Source organism: Nicotiana sylvestris, chromosome 8 (genome assembly GCF_000393655.2).
Source record: "Nicotiana sylvestris chromosome 8, ASM39365v2, whole genome shotgun sequence".
In the NCBI taxonomy this organism is placed as follows: Eukaryota; Viridiplantae; Streptophyta; class Magnoliopsida; order Solanales; family Solanaceae; genus Nicotiana; species Nicotiana sylvestris.
The window spans coordinates 222,771,997-222,792,053 of NC_091064.1; the positions used below are offsets into that span (position 1 = coordinate 222,771,997).

Below are 20,057 nucleotides of genomic sequence, written 5' to 3' on the forward strand. Positions count from 1 at the left end.
TATCCCTACCTGGAAGGTAGAGTGGTTGTCCCGATAGACCCTCGGCTCAAGCAAAATAGCGTAATTTAATGAACAACAGCATTTTGAACTCGAAATGAAAAATATATTTTGAGGTCTTACTATTCCATAATATGCATATGCCTGGCACATGTCCTCTTCCAGTTCATACAAAAATTGTTAGCTTCTATTGTCAATACTTCACCATTTATCCTTCCACTCAACAGTAAGTATGAATGAACTAGAACCACTATGATCCATTCTTCTCTGAGCATGCCCACAATTGGCGAGTTTGCGAACATCTAGGGGAAAAAAGTCTCAGTGACTGTACTTTACTGTTGCGTGGAAAAGAACAATACAACATGACAATAATCCTTGTCTAAAATCCAAGATCAAAACTAGGCAAATCGTCCATTTTGTATGTACTGATATCATGCACAGAATTCATCTCAGTTGAGTGGCAAGGGAACTGTGGAAGGAAGTCATTTGAAGCATCTGCGATGACACCAGAAAATCCCTCTTGCCATTGAGTATACATCTGCTTATTATCTGCAGCAGGCTAAAGAAAACAGCAGATACTGTCAGAAAACAAGTACTGGGGGCAGTCATACAATAATTTTCATCATGAAATACAAGTTTTGGTGGCAAAGTCGTACAGTAATGTTATAATCGGCATTAGATAATGGATTTTGAGTAAATAGTGGATGACAAATTGATATTCCAATCTTCTACTGTTACAGCTGATTGGCATGCATATAATTTTCATAATAACTTCCATAAAAAAAAATTCTAACTTCAATGTTCCTCTCCCCTGCTTTTTTCCAGGAACCCTTTACTTCCCCTAGTTTTCATCCCCTATTCCCTCTTGGCTTCTTTTTTCTTTTTTCTCCTTTGTTACATGGGAGAAGGAAACGACATTTTCCTCTTCATATTTGACTCAATACATTCACCATATGAGGGTGGGTAATATCATAATATAAACGGAAAGCTCAAAAAGGAAATAGAGAGTTTAATGTCTTACCTTGTTGGATGCATGAGTCAAGGTGCAGACATCAGTTAATGGAGCCACTGAGCCACTAGGATTATCTGCACAAGTAGAAGCAAATGACAGTAAATGTAGTTAATAGCAAAATTGATATGCTGGTAAGTGTTCTAGAGGATGCTTGCCTTGCTGGGAGACAGATTCAGATGCATCCTCAGTTTCTGAAATTTTATTAGACCTGTCGTGGCAGAGTGTTTCAACTGCTTGAATCTTATAGTCTGACTCAGGAATAACCAAATGCTTCAGCTTTGCAGTTGGAGGCCTCTCTGTGACAATGCATTCTACATCACGCAAGCATATATCCATCTCTCCTAATCTGGAAAGAATTAATTCAAACCAAATATAATTTGCCAAATACTAGTTACACAGTCAAAGAATAATCACATATATAAGCCACTTTTAGGTGTGTTTTACCCAATAAGCCAACAGATAAAGCTGACAAATGGAAGTGTGCTTAGCAGTTATGTTTTCATTTTTTATTCATGGCATGAAGTCAATACATACACTGTAGACAAGCTTAATGACCGAGTATGAGATACTCTTTGGCCGGTGCAATCCGAAGACTGGGAAATGTCATCCAAATGGGATGCATCAGTAACTTTTATTTCTGAAATGTTCCTGCCACTGCTATGCGTCATGGTAGTTTGTTCTTCCCTATGCAGTGGTGAACTACCTTTAACATCGAAGTCTTGCAAGAGATGTTCCTCTGTTTGACTCTTAATGTCACTGCAAACAAGACTTGATGACTGCAATACTTGGCATTCCTCTGCAAATGTGATGTCCCTTACTGTGCCAGCGCCTTTCGAAGTGATAGGTTTTTTAAGAATGGACAAGATTTCATGGGCTGTCATGAGGGAAATAGCATCAGAAATTAATAGATATATTTAGCAATTGACTAGATTAGCGAAAAGAAAACTCTATGGACCTTACATAGCCAAAAAGAAGAAGAAAACTAAAGTTTCGTGTAATTCCATGTTTAACTAACTTGATGTATAGCATTTGCAGTCCTTGATATTCATCTTTACAAATTATGGACTTGGAGATCAATGGCTGATTTAAAAATCAAGCTAAGTGGCCTCATACACTAACATTAAGCCAAAGGCAGCCCCATTCCCAAGAAAATCGATGAAACTCATTTAGTTTCAACCAGTGGCGAAGCCAGGAATTTCCCCAACGGTGTTCAAACTTGAAAGAAGTGAAAAAATTCACTGACAAAGGGTGTTCAATATATGTTATATACCTCTAAAACCTAATGTTTTACCTATATATACAATGTAATTTTTTAACAAAGAGTGGTCAATTGACCACCGTTAGGACAATGTGGCTTCGCCCCTGGTTTCAACAATACAAACATACAACACCGGAAGGAAAAACCATTTTGCCTGGCTTCTTTGTTGAAGCTAAAACAGAGTATTATCTTTAACATGTTCATTTGCATAAGAAGAAAGATAGCATGTCATATCTGATTATATTTATCTATCCTTAGTTTATGGAAGGATATCAGCTTTGTTATTACATTTTGACAACATCCTATCAAATTTGTTCCGCGAAATAACCTTATGACTTGCTTAGTGAAAAGCAATACATTGCAGTTTACCGATTCGACTTAAAGGAAGTAAAAGAGATAAGCTTCCTCCTTCCATCCAATTTTTTGGAGGGGTTGAAAAAGCTAATATAACGGATTCAAACCCCTGCACTTGTATTTCTAAGTGTCCAGAAATTCAACCCCAACAATTTTTCTTCAGAGGATCCAAATTTCAAATCCCTCCATTTTTACATCCTTAACCAACGAGAGAAACAATTGGTAATCCTTATTTTCTTCCCCCGTCCCACCATTCCTTTTTTACCCCAATCAAACATCACATATGATTTACACAGTAATGTTTTTAACCTCACTGCCACTTTTTACCCCCACATTCTTTTTTGCTCATCTTGTTCCTTTTTCTTTGTTTGCTCCGTCTCTCCCCCACTTTTGTCCTAAACCCATATGTAGTTTAACATTTCATTCTGTTTTCTTCACTTATCGAATGATAGAACGATTAGAAAGGGGCATATGTACGGCTTTTGACTGAACGACTAAGGCTAACGGAACAGAAGCAGACGTAACTGAAAGAAATTAGAGAACTTATTTTAGAAGTTAATCATAATGAATTTTCTTGTAACCTGCATGTCCACCTTTTCGAATAGAAAAAACACTTCTAAATTTATGCAAACAATTAGCCAGTTCCCCACGTGTACTGTTAGATTTTCAGAAACTAATCTATGCATTATCTTAGGAAAGGAGGCTCAGCAGCTTTAAAACAAAATCTATTTCCACAAACTCGAGTACAGGTGCTTGTTGAGTTGGTGAAGGAACAAAACCAAGAGCCTTCAGAAGTTCCGCATAGGTTTACCCTTTGAAAGCCTCTTTTGTTCCAGCCTAAGTACTGTGACACATACAACTCAATATGGTTGAAATATTACAATTTATTGTCTTAATTTAAGAGTTAAGAGTTCCACTGATTACGAACAACGAATGAAATTCACAATTGAATGATCTCGACAAGATCGTCTGGAGAAAAGTAAAATTCTGCTGCTTAAATAAGGAAAAGGCAGACAGCTTACCTGCACGAACAGAGTTTGTTCTGGAAATCCTACAATTCATTGTTTTGTCAACAGAACAGCTTGCAGTCTTTGAGTCCATATGTTCCACCGAAAAAGCTACATTTTGAGGTTCACCTGTTAAGCAACACCAATTGGGAGCAGGAAAAGAGAAACGTAATGAAGGTTCTGGATGTAGGAAGTAAGATCATGAGTGCTAATAATTCTTTCTGATGCTGTAGTCGTGTGTGATGCTACGTTACAACAGGCTATAAAAACTAGAGGGGCGAAATATATCCAGATTTATATACTTGTTAAAAGCAAGAAATTTTGATGGCACAAACAAAACAAAAGTGCACATAAAATTGAACTAAGGAAAGGAAAGGCAAGACTGTTTTGTTTCTAGAAATCAAACGTTATTCTATACACTAAATTGCCAACAGACTTACTATTAGGAAGTGGCTTGTCAGAGGAGATTCTCCTACTTAATTTGATATGGTCGAGTCCAGATATTTTAAAATCAGATTGTGCATGCTCTCGGGAAGAAGCACCAGTTTGAGGTTTTCCTGCACATAATGAAATCCAGTCCATAAGAGCATTTAGAATTTCTCAAACTAAGCTTATGTCAAGACAATGAAAGCATGTGATAGCTAAATGATCAACCTTACCTTACTGATTGAAGAAAGCAGGAATATTAGCCATGTGGTGTAGAAATTACCTTCTGGACTTGTCCTCATGTCACCAACTTCAACCAAATAATTTGACAGATTCAATGTAGTTCCAGTTGTGACATGTTCTGATAACTTGAGGAACTTTCGGCATAGTATGTTCCCTTCTTCTGTAAGTAGAGTAACCTGACTTGTTTATGGAGTGAGTTTATGTTAGAACCAAATCATAAGTTTGAGATCTGTAATATCACCAACTAAAATATTTGGAATAATCCAAATTAGGAAAATCAAAACAAAGCCAGTCAGTTAATGTTGAAAGTCTGAATCAATTATTGATGCAACCATCTAAATACCTGAATGATTAGCTTCCGATAATCTTTGCAATCATAGAAATACTAGGCAGATAAACTGCTAAGATAAGCACAATCATTTCTATCAACCAAATCCTTCGCAAACTCGACAACGATGAACTGAACTACAGTAGCATGGAATGGATGGACATAGAACTAACCTGAGATTGGTGGGAACCAAAAGATGAAAGTCTAAGGATTCCATTATTGTATTTTTTTGCTTTCTGAGTTATCTGAGTTGTATACATGGCATCCCATTCTGTAATCGAAGTACAATAATAGTAGTTTATGAACAAGTCCAAGAGGATGCCCAATAACTACCCGACAGAGGTTATGAGCTTAAAATAATGATTGGTTATTCCTGATTTGAAGTTCTAAGCCACAAAGCTATATCAGCTTAGAAGAATGATTCGGTAATTCAGCCACAGACCTATATAGATGTTATAGATGAATTTTAGGATCCCAAACTACAAAAACCTTAGGGTTCATTTGATTCATGGACTAGTTATTCAATGAATAATAATGTAAGAATTGTTATGTCTTAAATAATACTGGATTCTTATATGATGAGTAATATTAGAGGGATATTTATGCAGGAATCACCTACATTAATGGCATTTTTGTCTTTAGATGCTCTTATCCAGAGATTGCAAACATGCATATTCTTATTTCATGTTCTAACCAACATAGAATAATACACAAATTCTCAAAAAAATTGTGCCGGTTAATTTTAGTCAGAAACAACATGTTGCATAATGCAGAGTTTTATATGAAAAATCAAACATATCATTCGTTATGCAAAAATTATACTAGTAATGCAAAGTTTTGTGTTGCAAACTAAACATTGTATAATTATGTGGAATTTTACGGGTCAACCCAACAAGCTCATCAGTTATAAGTCCAAGATTAAAGGACGTGACAAACTGGATAGTCATAAAAAAAATAAAAGAATCATCTATGGTAAGGTGGACTTCCTACAAGAGCATCAAGCACCATAATACTACCATTACCATACTAGAGTTTTTTTAGGCAAAGTCAGGCGTACCAGCAAGCAACTTATTGAGGACAGCAACTTCCCCCTGTACCGGTCCTCTTTTTCCAAGTTCCTTGATATGCTTTTCTCGAGGACTAATATCCTTTAGAGGCTTTTGGTCTCCCTCACATTCTCCAATATCCACCAAGTAACCATCAAATGTTACCGATTCACCAGAACTGATGCTCTCATTCTTTTTCAGAAACCTGCTAACTAGGAGTCTCCTGGTCGCATCATACAGCATGATCTGGAAACAATCAGCAAAACTTTTTATCAAGCAAGAAGCAAACAATATATGGACATAATATTTAGCATAACTATGCACTTTATTTGAATACTTAGAAAAAGATAGGAACTGTTCTTTCACAAAAGTTGTACAGTTACCGTTCAGATAAGCTAAGCATAGAAACCAATGTCTTCAATCTTAAGAACAAGATGCATCCTAGCTGCTGAAAGCAACTTACTTAGGCGTTGGATCAGAGAGTTATGTGTTAACGAGTGGGACGTTGGGTCAAAAGAATATGAAAACAGAAAAGAGATGCTTTACTGCTGATTTACTATTCTTCATATTTTAGCTCAAAGGTAGCTGTCTCCCTATTACAATGGGCTCTAAAATCTATCATTCTTCTCTTTCTCATTCCCCCTTCTCTTGCTCCACCCCTAATTCCCTGGCAATACCTTCTTGGCTCTCGGTATGTTCCCTCTTTGGAAGTTCAAAAGTTGACAGATAATAAATTCTTGGTAAAGATTATTAAAAAAAAAAAGGTTCTCTTCCAATGCATGCCTGATGAGAAGTATGAACATAAGGTCATATTCACCATCCGAGTTTAAACTATCCAGAGCCACAGATACTAAATCTGATGTTGCTATCAATAGATGTAAGCTAATAAGTTCTCAAATTCAGCATGCAGCCCTGGCTCTTGCGCTAGCAAGACTTACAAAGGAATTACATTAGCCTAAACGGGTTAATCTTTTATATTTCTCTCATAAGCAGGCAACAGCAAGCTTTTTGATTTTGGCCTGGGGAGGGAGCAGATTAGGTAGGTGATGCAGTTCAAACACAGTAAAATTAGACAAAAAGAAAGGATCAACATCAGATTTTGAGAAGGTCCAAGCTCACAATTGTTAATGACAAGCTGATGCTGAACAGTGGAAGATGTTGACTATTGATAAGTTAGACAAGAAATAATAGCAGAAACCAACCTGCTTGCCATGTGAGCCAGACATCACCAGCCGCAAAATCCCATCATGGAACTTCTTTGCCTTTTGAGTTATTTGTGTGGTGTACAGTACCTGCCATTCTGAATTTAGAAATAAAGTAGAAACTCATTCTCAGAAAATACATAGAGATGTCAAGAATTGCAATCTGTGAAAACTGATCTTTCAAATCCACTAACGGAAAAATGATAGCCAGCTTACTTATCTTGTCATCTCAATTTAATCGGTTTTCATTTGACTAGACCGCATTGTAGGAAAAAAGGTACTCTTACATTTCTAATAGTAGTCTGTGTTAGAGATCTGTTCAAATTGTAGTTCAGATATGAGAAAGCATGGATTTTGTTAAAAGTATGTAACACCACGACAAAGCAATTTAAGGTTGAATTACTTTACTGCAATTCTTATAAATCCATCTAGAGGCAGTGAGGGGTTTGACAAACGTCCCCCTGTATATTCTCAAAACCCAAAAAATAAATACATGAAGGAGATGAACATAGAATCCGACCTCTTCATAACCTAATGAAAAGATAAGCAACCTCATCTTTTTACAAGATGAGTCTCTAAGAAGACCAGTTATGTGCGGGTACATGAAGGAATATTCACTATGCAATGGTTGAAAATGAAATGGGAGGGGCATAGACCTTCTCAAAGAGTGAACATAAGATTTTAAAGTGAACAAAAGACCATGCTGATGTGACTTTCTTGTTTTGCTTTACTTTTATGAGATGGTAGTTGCAACTTATCAAGCTTCAGATGTCCTCTTACTTCCACAGGTAGCGAGTGAACCAAGAAAAAGCAATGGGAAAATGCTGAAGACAATACACAATTAGAAAGAGGTTCTACAAGTCAGTTTAGGAAGTTGGATGTACAAAAAGAGAAATTAGGCCTACTAAATTTGGACTAGAGGGAGTAAAAATACAAAAACAAATTAAACAAGAAACATGAAAATAATTTACAATAAATGCACAAAAATAATAGTTAGCAAAGTTGCTGCAAAAGTACGTTCCTACCTTCTGTGCCTGATTTTGTCATGTCAAGGGAACCCGGTGAAGAACTATATTTGCGAACTTCACTCTTCTTGAACTCTGCAAGTTGAAAGTTGTAATTGCTACACTTCAGCCCCAGAACAGTAACAGACAAAAGCCATTAGAAAGATTAATAAAAGTTAGCTTGAGACTCATAATAAATCCATTTTAAGATGGTGGACAACTTGTTACAAAGCCCTAACGAGTGAACCATGATTGTCAAATTCCAGACATACAAAAAAAAAACTTCGGAAACACAATCTAGATTCACATAACCTGGCTTATCCAAAACTGAAGACATGAAATTTCAAATTTGTGCGGGAAATTCAGAAGCAATTGCTAGAAAATATGGAGGAAAAAGGTTCCCCAAGCTTGTCAGCGTAGAAGAATCCGCATAGCTTTCCTACAATTTACATGTGTTTTTTAACTTGAAGGTCACTTCAAATAATTAGATTCGCATGAAAAGCTTCAGATCTTCAGAGTAGTTAGTTCTACTTGATTCAAAATATTTTAGGTTAAGGATGCCACGACCCTAAACCATCTGACAAAGCAATATACAGCATTTTACAAAGTACTCCTGAATAGCTTCTGTCCCACAAAGAATTTCTGAAAATTCAATTTAATAACAAAGGGTACACCCATTAACAAAAGCAAAGGAGTGTTAGGGAAATAGAACATGAGACCAAGATATGAGCTTAGAACAATGATTGACAATTCCTGTTTTGATGCACTAAGTCACAAAGATATGCGTATGTCACAAATGAAATTAGGATTGTTACCACATTGCAAAACCTTTAGGGTTGTTTGATTCATGGACCAGTAATGCAGTGAATGATACTGTAGTTATTGTCATATGATAGTAATATTATAGGGATTGTCGAGCAGAATTGCTTATTTTAATGGCATTTTTGTCATTAGATGCTCTTATCCAGTTATTGCTATGAACGTATTCTTATTTCAGATTTTATCCCACATAAATAATGCAAACATTCCCGCACAAGTTAATGCCAATATTAGTAATGTTGAGTTTAAACATGTTGCATAAGTTTTGTACAGAAAATCAAGCATTTCACTGGTGAAGCACAGATTACACCAAAGTTTAACGTTGCAAACCAAACATTGCATTATTTTGTGAAATTTTAAGGCCCAACCAACCAAGACCTTCATCATTTGTAAGTCCAATATAATAGGACGTGACAAACTAGATAGTCATAAAACAAAAAAGAATCATATATTGTAAGGAAGACTCCCTATACAAGCATCAAATACTATAATACGATCTTTACCTAACTGAATTTTATTTAGACAACCAGCTGGAAACTTGTTATGGACACCGACATCCCCGTGTACTGGCTCTCTTTTTTCAAGTTCTGTGATATGCTTTCCTTGAGGTCTAATGTCCTTTGGAGGCTTTTGCTCTTCCTCAGATTCTCCTATCTCCACTAAGTGACCATCAAATGTTACCGATTGGCCAGACATGATACTTTCATCCTTTTTCAGAAACCTATTATCTAGGAGTCTCCTGGTTGCATCATACAGCATGATCTGGAAATAATCAGCAAAACTTTTTATTCAAACGAGAAATCAGCAATATAAGAACATAATATTGAGCATAACCTTTTTGATCAGGCAAGGTAACTTTTATTAAGAAGCTTCAAAAAAGTACCAAGGGGGTACTTTCAAAGTACAAGCAAAACATCATAGGAAAAAACTACAAATAAAGATTCTACAATTCCATAAAATCTAACAGCTGCACCAAGTCTCCTACTACCCTTTCCTTACACCAAAAATATAGATTCTGCAAACAATTATTTTTCAGCATAGGAATCTGGGTCCTCTGATCTTCAAAGCATCTTTTATTCCTTTCTAGCCAGATGGTCCACATGATGCATAAGGGAATGGTCATCCACATCTTTTTCTTCCTTTTGCCTACTGATTGACCCTGCCAACTTTCCAGCAGGCTTCTAACACTGTTTGGCATTGCCCACTTCACACCATAGATGTTAAGGAATAGGTCCCAAATCTGTCTGGTCTGCCGGCAATGAAGGAACAAATGATTTACAGACTCCAGGCTTTCTTCACAGAAAAAACATCTATTGCATAAGGCAAAACCTCTTCTTTGCAGCATATCTTGGGTAAGACATCTATTCCAGGCTACAGTCCATCCAAATCCAGCAACTTTTGTTGGTGCTTTGGTCTTCCAAAGTGTGACGGACCCGACCAGTCGTCTCATGAGTTACCGTTCCGTTTCCCCATCTCTGCTTCTTTATGCTTCGTTATCCGTGTTTTATGGTATCAGGTTGGTCGGATCGAGCCCGGAATAATTTTGGTAAGGTTTGAGACACTTAGTCTCTTTTAAGGAAGTTTAAGTTGAAAAAGTCAACCGGATGTTGACTTATGTATTAGAGGGCTCGGATGCGAGTTCCGATGGTTCGGTTAGCTTTGGGAGGTGATTTATGGCTTAGGAGTGTGATCGGAATGGGTTTTGGAGGGTTGGAGTAGTTTTAGGCTTGATATTTTGGCGATTTCTGGTTGATAGGCGAGATTTTGATATAGGGGTCGGAATGGAATTCCGAGAGTTGCAGTAGCTATGTGGTGTCATTTGGGATGTGTGTGCAAATTTTCAGGTCATTCGGACGTGGTTTGATTGGGTTTTTGATCAAAAGCGGAATTCGGAAGATTTTTTAAACTTATGCTTGAATCCGAGGTGTTTTGGTTGAATTGATGTTGTTTGAGGTGTTTTGATGATTGGAGCAAGTTTGAATAAGATATTGGGTTATGTTTGTGCTTTTGGTTGAGGCTCCGGGGGCCTCGGGGTGATTTCGGATGGTTAACGGAGAAGTTGAAATATTATTGCAGCAGCTGAAATTTGGTGCTTCTGGTGTTTTCGCACCTGCGCTTTGGGGACCGCAGGTGCGGCGCCGCATGTGCGAGGGATGGCCGCAGAAGCGGATTGTGAGGATTTGTCTGGGACCGCAGAAGCGGTCAGGTTGGCCGCATCAACGGAGTCGCAGATGCGAAAGGCGTATCGCAGATGCGAGTTGGGCTCTTAAGTGAATTCCGCAGAAGCGGGTTTTGGACCGCAGATGCGGGTATCCCTGGGCAGAAGGTATATAAGTCTTCCTTCGCGATTTTTGAAGGTTTTCACCATTTTTGAACACGGATTCGGGAGCTTTGGGCGATTTTGAAGAGAGAAATCAAGGAGACTTCATTAAGGTAAGGATTTTGGACCTAAAACACATTTTTATGGTAGTATTTCATGGGTTAAGGCTGTAATTAAAGGAATTAAAGGGCTAAAAAATAGAGGATTAGGGCTCGAGTTTAAGAGGCCTTTAAAGGGGTCATTTGGACTCTAATATTAGAGTTCTTGATATGCATAGACTCGTGGGGAGATGAGGAATCCGTTGATGTAAAAATTTCTGAATTTCGAGACGTGGGCCCGGGGGTCGGGTTTTGGTAATTTCGGGATTTGTGCCCTTTATTGATTGTTTTCGCTTGGGTTTCGTTCCCTTAGCATATTTTGACGTCCTCGTTCTGATTTTGGGTAGATTCGACGCGCGTGGAGGCCGATTCAAGGGGCAAAGGCATCGCGAGCTAGAGATTTAGCCGGTTCGAGGTGAGTAATGATTGTAAATGATGTTCTGAGGGTTTGAAACCCCGGATTACACATCGTAGCGCTATGTTGAGGTGAGACACACGCTTGATGACGAGCGTGGGGTCGTATACTATTGGGGATTGTGACTTGGTCCGTCTCGGTTGATAATTTTACCGCGTATTTGACTGAAAACTATTTGCTATCATCATTATTTGGGTTGAATGCCATATTTGGGTTTCGTGCCAACTATTTGAACCCTTCGGGGATTTTCATTGCTATTTTTTCACTATTTTGACTTTATACTTGAACTCGGTCATGTTAATTTCCACTATTTTACTATTCAACCATGTTTACTCAGTTTTTTTAAGACAAATGATATTTTAAATGATGTTTGGGCTGAGAAACACTGTTTTACTATTGCCCGGGAGGCTTGTGATGATTTTTGACTGAGTAAGGTCGGGGGCCTACATTGTGAGGAAACACTGATACTGATTTGAGGCCGAGGGCCTGAGATATGTACGTCACTAGGTAGCTTGATTGATATGAGGCCGATGGCCTAGATTTGATGCCACGAGATGGCTTGTTATTGCATTTGGGCAGTAAGGGGCCCCTCCAGGAGTCTGCACACTACCAGTGAGTGCGGGTACCCATTGTGATGTGAGATTGAGCCCGAGGGGCTGGTATTGTTCTGAGATGTTGCCCGAGGGGCAGATTTATTGATATTGTGCCCGAGGGGTGAACTTCTATTTGTTTACCTTACATTAATTACCTGTCAATTACTTGTTTACTTGTTGAAAGAGGATTTTACTTGATTTTTCACTGGTTTACTGTTTTTAAATGATTTTTCTGTTTCATTATAGAATGTCTTGTGCCCTACGTGTTTTCTTACTTTCAGTCGTTATTTACATTTGTTACTCACTGAGTTGGAGTACTCACTTTACTCCCTGCACCCCGTGTGGAGATTCAGGCGTAGTTGGTCCCGCTCCGAAGTGCTGATTCATTCCAGCTTCAAGCGGATCTTCGAGGAGTCTTTAGGTAGTTGTTGGCGTTCGCAACCTGGAGCTCCTCCCTATTTATTTCCTTTATGTTCTTAGTTCAGTATTCAAAACTCTGTAGTTACATTTGAGGTTTCAGTATTGTTAGATGCTCGTGACTTGTGACACCCCGGTTAGGGCTGTGTCGGGTTGTATTTCCGCTACTTATTATCAGTAAAGCATGTTTTAGACTGCTTTTATATTGTTTAACTGGTTTAACTAGTGAATTGGGTTTAGTTGGCTGGCCTTGTCTTCACGAGAGGCGCCATCACGACCAGGTTCGGGTTTAGGGTCGTGACACAAAGCATCTTCCATGGCCATGATTCCTCCCACTGCCCAGTTTGTTGTTGAAGAAGATTATAGCAGCTTTTAACGGAGTATTTCTTATCTCTACTGGCCATCCAAATCTGGGAATCCTCTCTACTATCATCCAATGTTTTCAATCTTAAGAACTAGATGCATTCAAGCTACTGAAAGCAACTTACTTAGACCTGGCTTCAGGTGTGAGAACTGTGAGATTAACGTGTGAGATTTTGGGACAACAGAACATGAAAATATAAAGGAGATGCCCTACTGCTTGTTTGCTATCCTTCATATTTTAGCTCAAACATGTCTTCTTTGTAACCTCCTCATAACAGCCGACTCTAACATATATTATTCTTCTCTTTCTCATTCCCCCTTCCTTTTGCTCCACATCTAGTTCCCTGGCAATACCTTCTTGGCTCTTGGCATGCCTCCTTATTTGGAAGTTCAACAGTGAACAGATAGGAGTAATAAATTTTCGTTAAAGATCAAAAATGTTATTCTTCTAATTCATGCCTTGACCAGAAGTATGAAGCGTGAGGTCATATTCACCTTCAAGGTTGAAACTCTCCAGATATACGGAGGCAATATCCAGTGTTGCTATCAAATACGTGTAAGCTAGTAAGTTCTCAAATATTCAGAATACAGCATTGACTCTTGCATTAGCAAGACTGTATAAAGGAATTACATTGGCTCAACAGGTTAATTTTTTATATTGCTCTCATACGCAAGCAACAGCAAGCTTTTTGCTTTGGCCTGGGGAGGGGGAGCGCAAGATTGGTGAAATAATTCTAACACAGATTTTAAATTAGACAAAAAAAACTGGAGCAACATCATACTTTGAGAAGGTCCAAGCACACAGATGTTAATGACAAGATGATGCTGAACAGTGAAGGTGTTCCCCATGCAAGTTAGACAAGAAATAATGCAGAAAGCAACCTGCTTGCCATGTGAGCCAGACATCACAAGTCGCAAATACCCATCATGGAACTTCTTTGCCTTTTGAGTTATTTGTGTGGTGTACAATACCTGCCATTCTGAATTAACAATCAAAATAGAAACTCATTCTCACAAAATACAGAAAATGGAGAGGAAATGCAATCTAGGAGAACAGATTTTTCAAATGCAGAAGTGGAAACATGATAGCCAGCAGCACTTGCATTATCATCTCTATTTAGCCGGTTTATTTAACTAAGAGAAGAAGATGACAGAATGTTTTTAATAGTAATTTGCGGATAGAGATTGGTCCAGATTATAGTTCAGATATGAGAAAGGACTTTTGTTTAGAATATGTCACACCTCAAATAAAACACCTCAAATTTGGATGACTTTACTGCAATTTTTAAAATAAAATCGCCTAGAGGTGGGAGGGGGAGAGAGAGAGGAGTGTCGCCAACATCCCTCTGTATCTCAAAATCCAAAAGGTGAACACATGAAGGAGAGGAACATAGAATCCGACCTCTTCATAACCCAATGAAAAGATGAACAAGCTCATCTCTTTACAAAAGAAGGTGTCTCTATGAAAGACTGGTTGTGTGCAGGTATATAAAGAAACATCCAGCAATGCAATGGTTTGAAAATGAAATGGGAGGGATGCAGCCCTTCTGAAAGAGTGAACATAAGATTATGAAGAGTGACCATAAGATGATAAAGTCAACAAAAGAACCACTCTAAAGTGATTTTCTTGTTTTGACTTTATAGCTCCAAATGTCCTCTTACTTCCACAGGCAGTGGGTGTACCAAGAGAAAGTACTAGATAAATGCTTTGAAAGCGTTTAAGCAGTTCAGTTCAGGAAATTGGATGAACCAAAAGAGAAATTAGATCTACTAAATTTAGACTAGATGCAGAAAAAATATAGAAGCTTCTAAAGTTGAAACAAGAAAATTATTTACCATAAAATGCATAAAAGTAATAAATATAATCGCTGCACAAAGTACTTATCTACCTTCTGTGCTAGACTTTGTTGTATCGAGATAGCCTGGAGAAGAACCATATTTGCAAGCTTCACTTTTCTTGAATTCTGCAAGTTGAAATTAGTTATTGATATATTTCACCCTTGTAACAGTAACAGACAAAAGACATAAATTAGGTTACTAAAGGTTCGCTTGAACTTTCAGACTCATATTAGACCCATAAGGACCATAATCTCACAATCCGAGACAACCAATGGACATCATATCTTTGTACAGTCCCTCATGAACTCATGCGGTGAATCCCATAATGTCAGAACCTCTAATAAAAGCAAGAAAAAATAACCCATTACTGCACTTCACGGAAAAAGCAGGACAGGAATCATCTGACTAACCTCTAATAATCTTTTGTGATGGGCTTAGATTACTTGGTGGTGCTTTCCTTTTCCCCAGATTAGATTTCCTATTATCTGAAAAGTAAAGAAGAAAAATAATAATCATGTGCAAATTACAAAAAGGAAGAACAACATCAAATTATAAACAACTGCCAAGAACAAAAGAAAGAAAGTTGAGTGGTACCAACAGCAGCTGAACTTTTCCCAGAATGCAGTAACCCAGATTCCACCGGAACTTTCTTATTCATCAGTTTAGTATTTAATTTAGGTATAGGTTTGTAATCGCCGTGAGGATCACCAATATCAACAAGGTAAGAATCAAATGGCAGTGTTTCGCCTGTTTTGACATCATCATCGTTCTTCAAAATCTTGATGCCTAACAGCTTCTCACAATCATCATAGAGCATGGCCTGTAAAGAACCAGAATATTTTGATGTTATACATAATTTCTTGACAATGTATTCACTGCAGAACATGAAAGCCCTTTTCTATTCAACAGTCAAAACTAGTCCGCAAACCCCCTTCCAAACATATCTGTTTGTGTATCAGTGGACTCCTTGATAGGAGCACTAACAGAACTCAGGCAGCTTATACAGGACATGCTCTATAAAGATTGTGCACCCACTGCTAATTGGATCTGCCTTGCTAGAGAGGCTGGCATTGTCTTACTGAGGTTTTATTTACAAGCAGCTCATAAAAGTTAATACATATTCTCATGTCGCTAATGTCTATGAAGATTGACCCATAAATCTCTAGATAAAACTGCACAAGATAACAAGAGTTTGCTTGACTGCAAGCCTTCTACCTTAAGATTAGAGATCAATTTGAATTAAACGTGCATAAAACAGTATATGGAATTGAAATTGCACATAATTTAAGCTCGTCAATGAAATCTCTTTCTCTCATTTCTCTCTCTCTCGCACACACATAAACATGCATGCAATACATACATACATACATATGTATGTGTATCAAGCCCATATGTATATATACAGGATCACACACATACACACACACTATGCATGTATGCGGAGGCGAATCCAGGTTTTTAAGTCCATGGGTGCACTACCGACTTTAACCAAATTTGATACTTGTAAATAGTGTCAACTTTTTTTTGGTCAACAATGTCAATAGATATGGAACATTTAGTGTTTTATGACTTATTGTCAATTTTAAATATTATTTAAAGAGATAACTTATACACTTCTTAAACCATTCAGTTCTTACAATCAAAATTCAAAACAAAGAGGAAAAATAAAATGCTAATAACAATTTAATACCGTAAAATTTAAAACTTGTGCAAATTTTAGTGCAAAAAGAAACACAAAAAAAATCTTAACATATGACTAATTCTATGTATGTGAATTACTTACAAAATAAACTATATGTTGCAATAAAACATTGTAGACAAAAGTCCAAAAAATTTTATTGAAACAAAAATATTCAAGCAAGTTATTGTGTAATTTAATATTCAGTAAAAAGCAAAAAGGATAAAGAGAAAATTAATTGAGAGACTGCAATTAAGATCGAGGTTAGCATAAATTCGGAGTAGGAAGACTAATAGATTTTAGGGGGGAAAACGAATGAAAGAAAGAAAAAAACAAATAGAGAACAGCAGGATGAGAAAATCCCAAGAGGGATTCGATCCTTTGTTGTTGGGAAAGTAAAACAACCGGACAACCAGTGAACCACTTAGCTTTATAGAGCATGGGTTCCCAAAGTTAATATTAGACCCTTTCTTTAAATTATGTACATGGAAAAATTGATTTGCTGGGAAGACCATGGGTTCACGTGAACCCCAATTTACACTGTAGATTCGCCCCTGCATGTATGTATATATGTATGTATGCAGTGGCTTACGCTGAATTTTGTATAAGCGGTGTCACACGTAAAGTGAACAAATAAACTTTTATTACTATAATACCAAACTCAGAGGATAAACTATGTCTTGGGGAAACCTTTGGCGTATTAGAATATTTGTTAAGAATTTATTTAAAAAACAGATTTTTTATTTTTAATATTTTATCCTTAATATTGAATTTTTTAGAGTCACTATTGTAATTTGTCTCTTTTTTTCTTCTTAGTTCTGTCTTGGATTTCCACTAAAATGCGTCTGCATGTCCAAGGGACTCTTCTTAATCACATGTCATTAGGATTAGGACTCTTCTTAATTATAACAAAAAGGTAAGAAATGTGCCTAAAACTCAACATGTGCAGAGATTTGAACCCACAACACTCACCAACATAACTGAACTGTGTTACCGTTGGACTGGAACACCACACTTGTTCAAGTGGTGTCACTGTACTAGCATTTAAGCGTTATTCAGTTTTTAATTTATCATTATAGATATATTTAGTGAAAATTTTTTTCCGCGAAGCGGTGTCACGTGATGAATTGTTGGTTATATAGCTCCGGACCTTATTTGCTAGTTATTGTTATTGCATGTCATCTACTTTATGATTTTTAGGATGTTGTCACTATTTCTATGGTTAATGTTGACGATACTGATGAATTGTCTCTTCTTATTTTATTTCCATCTTCCTGAGCCGAGGGTCTATTGGAAACAGCCTCTCTTCCCTATCGGGGTAGCGGTAAGGTCAGCATACACAATACTCTCCCCAGACCCCACTTTGTGGGATTTTACTGGGCCGTTGTTGTTATTGTTGAAGAGGTGCCGCGTGACACCGCTTGTAACCATGTGTATCCGCCCTTCTATGTCTGTATGTGCACCAAGCCCCCACACACATACGCACATACAAGGTCGGATGTAATCTTCCGACACCGGGTTCATCTAAACCCAGTACGTTAGATGTTGAACAAGAATTTATATAAAATTTCACTAAATTGCAACAAATACTATATCTAAAGTCTAAATCTAGAATTTTAAAAATATAATGGGTTCAATGCTAGAAACCTTAAAGGTTCAACCTATCAATCTTAAATCCTGGAACAGTCTGTGCGCACATGTGTATGTAGGAATATATAATAAGCCCAGACTCATAGTCAGAAAGGAGCAGTAAGCACAGTGCTAATCGGATTCACTAACTTCAAATCCTAAATCAGCCTCCTGATCTCAAGTCAAATTGAATCATCTATTAACACCTAAACTAATTTACGCTTTTTTTTCCTTCAAGTCACTTGAAACATGATATTTCGAGCTGTATAAACGAGAAAATGGAGAAAATAGAATACCTAAGTACGGATATATGAAAATATACCTTGTGGTTTGAGGATTGAAGCTCTAAGAAGCCATCGTGATAAACTTTTCGCTTCTGCTTGAGATGCTTCGTGTACGTCACGCTCCATTTCTTCACATCTCCCATTGTCGCACAGCAGATAGCAAATCGGCGATTTTTCCTCGTGATACTGCGGATGGTTCTAGAAACTTGGGGAGAATTAGTGACCTTTTGGTGCGAAATTTAGGCGGGAAAATAAAAAGGGACAAAAAAAGATGTAGATTTCAATTAGAAGCTTTTTCTAATTTCTTTTATTGTTTTTATGGAAGGGTATTTGCGCCACTAATAAGTGTTAATCGGGCCGGGCCGGGCCACTAACAACCCGGTTTTAATATTATACTTTTAATCTTTTTGAAACGAAAGGTAACTTATTATTGTTACATCTTAATCTCTTTACTTTCTTATAAATACACATAAGGGAAAAAAATATTTACACTAAGGACCTTTTTTCTTTTGTTATTTATGAGGATAGACAAGGAAACAATCTTTATGCAATAGATTTGACTGCATCTTTGATATAGAACCCAAAAACTCATCTTTGTTATGAACTTCATATTATCCACTGCATTAAGACATCAAAAGTAACTCCCTAACATCGAAAGATTCAGTTCATATATTATTTTATCATATATATTTAATTCCTATAGAATATGCGCCAATAAAAAGAATTCACTTAATATCATCTATATTGAGACAAGAGGGGTTGCTCTGATGGTAAGCAACTCCCACTTTCAACTGAGAGGTTGTGAGTTCGAGTCTCCCCAAGATCAAGGTGGGAAGTTCTTGGAGGGAAGGATGTCGGGTTTCTATTTTGGAAACAGTTTCTCTACCCTAGGGTAGGGGTAAGGTCTGCGTACACACTAACCTCCCCAGACCCCACTAAGTGGAATTATACTGGGTTGTTGTTGTATCATCTATATTAAAGTTCAAATTTATTATAATTGATTATTATATTTTATTCTTCAATGACTTGACTACCCCTCGAAGTCTTATGGTTTTTCTTTTTTGGGTTTTCCACTCGGTATTCGGTACCCGCATTGGATACCGATTATAGCCGGATTCGCGCTGGTAGGGCTCCATTCGAGGGTAACGCTCCCTACCAAGAATTTTTTCATACTCAAGACTCGAACCAGAGGCCAAGAGCAGCTCAATCCACTGCACCACGTCCTTTGATCATATTTGATTTTATATACAAGTGGTCATCTAATTGGAATTAATTGATCGAATAATAAACTGTGCCTATAAAATGGGATAAAAAGGGTCCATTCTCGACTTAAAAAGAAGAGATCCCATCGTACAAGGCAAGCTCGGAGAAGTGCTAAATCTGTTCTTTAACATAAGATTGAGAGATTTATCTTGAACTTTGTTTTTTTAATGGATTTTATCTTGTTTATTATGTTGGATTTCTTTTCTTTTCTCCTTTTTTTTTTTTTTGGTAGGATGGTGTAGCAAAACTTTTTGTACCTGTGTTTTGATGAACCCGGTATTGAGTGGTTTTGAATGATTTCTTGAATTCTGTATTCGGTTGGCTTGCCCCATTTTGCCGTTTTATCGAAACCAGGGAATCACGTTGAGGGTCGATTTCGTAATGCATCATATCAGAACACGAAGATAAAGTATCAAGCTCGAGAATCGAGATGCTCGTCGAGATCAAGGCCAACAGCGATCG

General features: G+C 37.4%; 1 protein-coding gene and 1 long non-coding RNA gene across 4 annotated transcripts; one reads left to right on the forward strand and one right to left on the reverse strand.

Moving 5' to 3' along the window:
• Positions 1-97: 97 nt before the first annotated feature.
• LOC104249207 (uncharacterized) lies at positions 98-18,578 on the reverse strand. Of its 3 annotated transcripts, none has more exons than XM_070152815.1 (17): positions 18,371-18,578; positions 15,336-15,561; positions 15,152-15,226; positions 14,792-14,866; positions 13,785-13,882; positions 9,200-9,458; positions 7,899-7,973; positions 6,874-6,971; positions 5,683-5,917; positions 4,799-4,896; positions 4,338-4,473; positions 4,069-4,185; positions 3,644-3,739; positions 1,544-1,883; positions 1,165-1,355; positions 1,019-1,083; positions 98-556 (listed from the first exon to the last, which is right to left on the reverse strand). In XM_070152815.1, exons 1-17 carry the CDS (start codon positions 18,473-18,475, stop codon positions 377-379), a joined length of 2,469 nt encoding a protein of 822 aa, XP_070008916.1. In that variant the 5' UTR covers positions 18,476-18,578; the 3' UTR covers positions 98-376. The 3 variants fall into 3 exon arrangements, with proteins under 3 accessions (XP_070008916.1, XP_070008915.1, XP_070008917.1); XM_070152814.1 differs by having other exon boundaries at positions 3,644-3,757; XM_070152816.1 differs by lacking the exons at positions 98-556; positions 1,019-1,083 and having other exon boundaries at positions 1,269-1,355; positions 1,713-1,883; positions 3,644-3,757.
• Positions 10,014-12,641, forward strand: LOC138874426 (uncharacterized). The gene is made up of 2 exons (XR_011401407.1): positions 10,014-11,129; positions 11,462-12,641. It is a non-coding gene; the product is annotated as an uncharacterized lncRNA (long non-coding RNA).
• Positions 18,579-20,057: the final 1,479 nt, after the last annotated feature.